We start from the raw sequence: 7,671 nt of genomic DNA, 5'->3' as shown, positions 1-7,671 counted from the left end.
ACAGTATGAGTTTAGTTTTCATTATGAACAGTTAATGAACCATAAAAATTATATGTTTTATAAGGAAATAAATTTTCTTCTGCATTTTCTTATTATTAATAGTAATATTGCATTTTCTTATAAGCATCAAAGTGAGTAGCTAACTAACCATAGAATATTTTGTTGTCAAAATGAAGAGTGCAGTCTGACGCTTTTGCAACACTGTTCGTTTTGTATACAAACATACGCACTTGTCAAAAGCATCTTGTCAAGTGGAGAGTTATGTCTGTAAAATCTATTAAGTCTACATGAAACAATAAATATGTATATGGAAATTTGTTCGCGGAATTTAGTTAATATTTTTGTATAAAATAAGTTATTTATCACAAAAATAAATAAATCGTAACGACCTACTAATTGTATAGAAAATCGACCATAAAATTTCATATTTTTGATGCGCCTGAAAAAATGTTCTATGTGTGTAAGAATTCGTGAAGAAGTGACTACAAAAAGAATATCAACTGTGTTCAGAAGGTCTCATATAATCATTAATGTGTGGATTATAAAAAGAATTCAGTGAAAATATTTAATTTTAAATGCGTGTGCTTTATGTTTAATTATAAAAATATTCCCATGTATGTCTAATTTGGTTTGTGCAATTGATTTCGAGAGTTAAGAACACAGGATTACGTTAATGGCGACTAAAACTTAGAATTGATTATAAACAAACGATGAAAAATAGTTAATTGGATGATAATGAGGTAATATCATTTAATATTTCATATTAATTTAATTAATCGAATACTTTTATTTGATATGTTTTAGGTAAGGGCTAAAGCAGGTCCCTCTGTTAATGCCTACACGATTCAACACTAATACATACAAAACTATTGTAGCAATATTTAAAAAAAAAATAAAGGAAAAAACAAGTTGCAGTTACTAAAGTTTTGATTTCTCAAAACACCCATGGATGTAACTAGCTAACGTTTTCAGTAACTTTGGTAAGCCTTTCGACAAATTTTTAAATTTACCTATTTTATTTAGTAAATTACATTCATTTTAGAAGTATTTATTTTTATCAGTTTTTATTTATATATTGTAACATTTAAATTAATTTACTTTATTATTTCCTAAATTGATCCTAAATTGGCTCTAATAATTGCATATAATACACTTCTGTATATAATATAATATTTCATATATAGGTTAGTTCATACCTAGTTTTAATAATTGTATATGCATCTTGTGTTTTCAAGGCCATTGTCTTGTTCCCAAAACAATTTCATAATCATAATTTATTCACATCTGTCCTTAACAACACCACACAAAAGTGCAAGACCTTCCGTTTGCGAATATTGATCCTACATATTGTGCGTACCTGGCCAGCCAATAAATGTTACTCAAATGTCTTTCCAAGTTCTAACAAGATTTTGAAATACCTGTCCCAGTAGGTAAAGTCAAATATTTATACTAAGGACTCGTATTTGTATATATAACTATATATAATTATGCTTTCGTTTATATTTATACAAGTTTTAATTTTAATACAGTTTTACATTTTTCAGATAGAAGATCTATTTATTTTACTTAAGTCTGTACCACGAACACAGTCGTGAAGATTGCAGTTTAAATTAAAGAAAATTTGGAATTAAATACCTACATATGAAAAGTGAGTATCTTAATTTTATCACTATCACTTAATTATATCACTATACAAAAAAATAATATTGGCAGTTCTTTCAATATATATTATGGTATATTATATTATAATAATATTATTACCATAAAATTAATACACTGTAATAAATAAATAAATAAGTTATTCTAATTAAAATAGTTAGTGATTCGATAATTTAAAATGAAACAATTATCTTTTGGAACATAGGAAGATTACTTAGCAGAAAAGTCTCCATTTGCAATATAAGTTTTCGATTGGAGTCCTGTAAAATACTCAGACTTCTATATTATAGTAGTGTTAGAAATATAATTTCTTAAGTAATATCTTCACATTGCAAATACTTCAATACATATATTTATTTAATCTAGATGGCGCGATTGAAAAAACAGTCAGCGGAAGAGCGAAGAGCAAAAGCGAGGGAACGTACGAGGCTCAATAGAATAGGAAAGGATCGTTCTGCAGAAATAGCGCGAGATAATATAACTCGTCGAAAACGTCGTGAAAGCCAGCTATATCGAAAAAAAGAACAAGAAAGAAATAATGTATCACGATTAAAAAGAAGAGAGGATCCTGAGTACAGAAAGAAGGAGCAACAGAAAAATACCGAAGCCCATGCTAGACGACGATTAGATCCTGAATACAAGAAAAAGGAACAACAAAGAAATACAGATCATCGTCGCAAACGGAGGCAAGATCCGGAATATCGTGCAAAAGAACGAGCTAGAGACCGTGAGCTGCGCAAAAAACGTCGTCAAAATCCTGAAATCAAAGCTGCTGAACAAGAAATAAATACTTTAAAGCGCACACTTCGTCGACTCCAAAATGAAAAGGAAGAGGAAGAAAGAATAAAACGTGGTGAAATAGATGAAAATGCACCGAAGAGGAAACGTCGCAAAGGAATAAAAAAAGAAATAACCTCTCCAGTGCCAGAAAAAGTAAAAACTTACGATTTACCACCAGATCCTTTTGAACTGGATGATAAGGAATTTTTAATAGAAGACATTGATTGTCATCAAATATGTGGTACGAAAGCAATTGAAGTTGATGACCACCAAGATAATCAAGAAGTAGTGGTTCAGTATGTAGAAGAACTCAATGTACAACATGATATGGAAAATGTTGAACAATCTTCGGAAAATGTTGCTGATGACATTATAGAAAAAGAGTTTATAGAGTTGGTTGGTGGTGACCAAATGGACAATATAGTGTATGAAATTATTAATGAACTGGGATCTACACAAACAACAAAGGCACAGATAGTAGACACTGTTGAGTTGTTAGCAGAAGAAATAGAAGGTACAAATATTCACACCGTGTTTGAGAAAAATAAAAATAATAATGTCGAACATATAACGCCATCGACTGAATTAGAGAATTATGAATTGTTTGAGGATATGCCTTTGGTGTTAAGGATTAAGTCAAAAGGCACTCCAAAATCTAAAAAGAAATCGTCTAAAAAATCAGAAAAAATTGAATATGAAACTTCGAAAACTTCTACAGCTCTTCTGGACTTAGATGATGAAAACTTAACCACTAGTAACATCACAAAAATTATTAAAGTTCAAAGTGCAGATGCTGTAGAATATGAATCGTGCAGTAAAGCAGTGAAACATAAGGAATCGGATCTTGGATTTACAACGCTATTAGAGGAAGAAAGCATTTGTGTTATAAATGAAAGTGAAGGTAAGGAAATCGAAATTACTTTATATCCCAAAGTTGTAACAGTAAAAATATATAAAGTTTTCAAACGAAATTTGCATATTTGCCACGTTTTATAAGAATATAAATATATGAAAGCAATTTAATTTTTATATTTTGCAGCTCAAGTTACTAGTTTGGATGAAGAAGTTAGCGATATGCATAGTCTGGAAGTTTATGAAACTCATGAAAGTGAGGAATTGCAAACTATTACATTGGTTGAAGTAAATGAAGAGATTGTTGAAGATGTCGCTCCGGAAGACAACATATCTGATGAGATCAAAATTTCACTTATGCTTGCTTTGAATGATAATGGTAATGACGAAAAAAATCCTCAAACAAATGATATACAATCAATTGCTGGGAAGAGTAATATATCAGATAATTTATCTAATGATGTCAGTCCAAGTAAAAAGTTGATTCAAAATCAGAGCAAAGTTCAGCAGCATGATAAGATAATGGACGAACTACTGATAAATGAAAATCCAGAACTTTATTATTCACTATCTGAGGATAATAATAAGAATACTCTCAATTCTGATGAAGATGAAGACTCTGATGAGGAAGAAACTACAGTTTATAACTTTTGCGGCGATGATATAGACAAACAGTGTGAAAATGAAGTAGAATCTACTCATTCATTGCAATCCGATGATGACGCAATACAAGTACACACCATAAATATTGAGACCAATTCAATAGAGGAAAATGAAACTGATGAGGAAACGTGCAAAGATACCTTACATACGCTTGATGATGAAGGAGATATCATAGAAATTCATAAGCGTCCACCAAGTATAATGAAAGAGAATCGTCACCGCGAACACAGTTGGAATGATAAGAAATTTTCAAAAGATGTTCTGATTGGTGCAAATTCCCCAGAGATGGGCAGTGACTATACGATACCAGAAGTAACTCTGCAATACCTTCAAGACCGGCTAGAGTCATCAGAAAGTTTACTGTAACAAATATATTCGTGATTTAACTGGTGATACTCCAATATTTGTATATTAACCAATCAGTTCAAAATTTTTGATAGCTCAGAAATGTTTTGGAACGTTTACTAAAGTAAATCCCAAATTCTCTTTAGTTTAACTTCTTTAGTTTAACTTTTGCTAAAAGTTGTAAAATAAGTAAAAATATTTAAAACTAATAGTTCCAAAGCAGATCCTTATCAGTAAAAGATTTTTGTAAATAGGAAATATAAAAAATTGTATTCTTAATATATATTAAAATATTTTAAGTTCATATTGTAGTTTACTAAGTAAGCTTCAAAACTATTAAGCGAAATAAAATTTTGTCATACTTCATTTCAGAATAAAAGGCTCTAGTTTACTATAATAAATCTAGTTAAGGAAGTCTCAATACCAATATTATTAATATCATGCCATTGTGTCTATTAATTTAAAATTATTTTTTCTTTAATCACAATAATTGTTTCTTCTGATATCAGTTAATATCATGATATCAGATAATATCAGTTCAGACGCAATCTGATACCACGCAAAAATATACCAATCATAAAAAGTTACAATAATATTACTTATCTGCAGACTTCAAACGAAATACATTACGTTTTTCTTACCTATGGGTTTCAAAATTTCTCAAAGTAATTGGAATAATAAATGAACAGAAAATTATATTACGTGTGGTATATAATTCTTCCAGCAGGACCAGATATTACATAGCTCTTGCAAATACTTGAACCTCTCGTTATTATACTGTAGTTACTATTGGCAAAAGATATCGCGGAATTAGTTGTTTAGTCAATTGTGATATCACATTTTGTTTGGAACAATCTAACTACTCTAATGGAGTCAAGTAATGCAATTCTAATAAGAACCATAAGACCACTTTGTCATTTTAATAAAACATGTCCTCTAAAGAATGATAGGAAGTCAAACAATAGAGGAGTAACGTAATTAGTGGCTTAATTAGTTAGGTTGTTCTGCTTAGGTTGTTTTGAATTTAAGTGAGTGAAAAGATAAACACTGTCTTCATTTTAATAGATACTAGATTACATATAATTAAGTGAAGTTTTTAAGGTATGCAGATACAAGCATATGAAATAAACATTTAAATTTAATCGATTATTATTTTATAATAAACTTATAGACGTATAGATATATTTTATAGAATCATTAGCGAAGGCGAAAATATTTTCCAAACGGTGGCATCATCTGAACTGTGACAATTTGTTAATTGTATATACGATTTATTAAAATTGCAATATGTGTAATCTTCATTTATGTAGTTAGTATATACACCAGAGTAACTTTAGAATAGTAACTTTGTGATAGAATTACTATATTAGTAATAATATTGTTAAAAATAAAATAAATTTTTATTTTAGTAAAGAATTATTGACGTGATTGTGTTCAGTTGGAACTATTATCACGATTAACTGCATAAAAATAATTAAAAAACGCTACACATAAGTGCGAACAAGTGTCAGAGATATTATAGCATCTCTCTTAGAATAGGAAACAACTATGTCTGATAAAGTCAGATCGTCTGACTTTATGATTTTTTGACTGTATTTATTCTTTGGGTTTTGGGCATGATTCCGATTTCCTTGGCACGCTCATTTACAAAAAGAGTTTTAGTGATATCAGTAATTTTAAGCAGATTTTCTCATTATGTCATATATATTAATATACAGTTTACAATTATAATATACTAGTTAACACCACATTCCTTTAGTGCTCAGAACTTGATCGCTTGAACGAAACAATCAAGGAAAACGATCTGAATTGACCAATAGAAAATAACTTGTATTCCGTCATAACAATTACAAGTCACGCACATTTTTGGCGATCCGAAATAAATTGATGGAACTCGGTTACGAAGTATTAATATATCTATCGTATAGTCCGCACAGTGCATCGTTTGACTATAATTTGTTTTGCTCTTTTGGTAAAACTCTCTTAATAGTTAATAAATCAACCGACCAAGAAGCCGCTGAAAATCGCTCAGCCAAGTTCCTCTCCGACAAACCACACAAGTTCTACACCAATGAAAATATCAACCGAAAAAATCATAAAATGTAATATATAATTAATGCCAATATATACTCCAGTAAAATTGATTTTCAATAAAAAATTTGTTGTTTAAAGACTTACCAAGTATCTGTTTTGGATATAACAAGTACCAGCGGTGAATATTTTTTAATATCAAAGTCAGACATTTTTATATGAAAACCATCAAAACAAAGATGTCTACTCCTTGCTCATTGTTTGTAAACATTGTATTGGTTTATTGACGCTAAACGACGGCTGTAATTATTTGTTGGTGTGATCAACATATAAAGTTATTAGATTTAAACTTCAACATTTTCAGAAGCTATATTGGTATACAGCGTTGAGGAAAAACCTGCTTAAAAATATCTGCCCCTACTAATATCCATCGCCAAATCGCTAATTGGCAATTGCTGCCATCTTATCAAGGCGAAATATTTGACTTAAAAATGCAACACAGAACAAAACTCATAAAATCAACTTCTACTCACCAAATTAATGAGAGTTGGTTACCCTGCTTAATTGTTATAAAACGAACAAGTCAGGACGGACAGACAGTTGGTCTCTATGTTGTCTGATTTTCGTTCCAATAAAGTCAATATAAATATTTACATATATATATAGTATTTATTATATTCTCTGCAATTTTGAATATACAATAAATACGTGCCTAGAAGTTTGTTATTTGAATTAAATTACTATTTTTTTCTGATAAACTCTTAACTATAATTAAAATACTTCTTGTTAACATTATTATGACCTTTTGCAAGAAATTTATTTTGAATAGAATACAGTATAACAATGAAGAAATATTTGCATTCAAAAAATTGATTTTTAATCAGGGTCCTCCGTTTGCGTCAAATAACCAAAAATAGTTGGTTCTTACGTTTCCTTAATTTTTACTTTGGCACGAATAATCGAATAGCTTGTTTTCCAATAGGTATAATGGGTCATTTCTTATTTCTTAGAGCGCAACTAATAAAGACTTTAAAGTGTTCGATCATTAACTGCTCCAGCAATTCGAGTATATAGAATTCGAACATTTGGATAGAACATTGAATATGTTCGAAAATGCTTGAGCCTCTTGATATGTAAATTGCTAGAAAACCTAATCCGGTTAGCAATTTTTTTTTTTGCTTTCATATATCTGTTTGGTAATGGTTTTGATTGCCATATCTGTTTTTACAAAATATTAATTTTATTCATTGAGGGTGAAGTGAAATTATTAACCATTAGTTGACAGATATGATTGCTATTGAATATCTGGCGATTTCGTATGCATGGGGAGTAGGATTAAGT

At 29.7% G+C, this 7,671-nt stretch overlaps 1 protein-coding gene across 1 annotated transcript; it reads left to right on the top strand.

Annotated features, from left to right (window-relative positions):
* The first annotated feature begins 356 nt into the window (after positions 1 to 356).
* On the top strand, positions 357 to 4,540 carry LOC119685292 (trichohyalin-like). Its single transcript, XM_038099534.1, has 5 exons — positions 357 to 740; positions 805 to 980; positions 1,545 to 1,648; positions 2,026 to 3,340; positions 3,479 to 4,540. The coding sequence occupies exons 4-5, from the start codon at positions 2,026 to 2,028 to the stop codon at positions 4,318 to 4,320; spliced, it is 2,157 nt and encodes a 718-aa protein (XP_037955462.1). The 5' UTR covers positions 357 to 740; positions 805 to 980; positions 1,545 to 1,648; the 3' UTR covers positions 4,321 to 4,540.
* The last annotated feature ends 3,131 nt before the right edge of the window (positions 4,541 to 7,671 follow it).

This window comes from Teleopsis dalmanni, chromosome 2 (assembly GCF_002237135.1).
Source record: "Teleopsis dalmanni isolate 2A chromosome 2, ASM223713v2, whole genome shotgun sequence".
NCBI classification, from domain to species: Eukaryota; Metazoa; Arthropoda; class Insecta; order Diptera; family Diopsidae; genus Teleopsis; species Teleopsis dalmanni.
The sequence above is the reverse complement of the archived record's forward strand: the minus strand, read 5'-3'. Positions and strand labels throughout refer to the sequence as shown.

Bases quoted from the DNA above. Each gene is read 5' to 3' on its own strand.
- LOC119685292 (XM_038099534.1), top strand. From the start codon at position 2,026: ATGGCGCGATTGAAAAAACAGTCAGCGGAAGAGCGAAGAGCAAAAGCG. The intron at 3,341-3,478 runs GTAAGGAAATCG...TATATTTTGCAG, and splicing joins TGTTATAAATGAAAGTGAAG to CTCAAGTTACTAGTTTGGAT.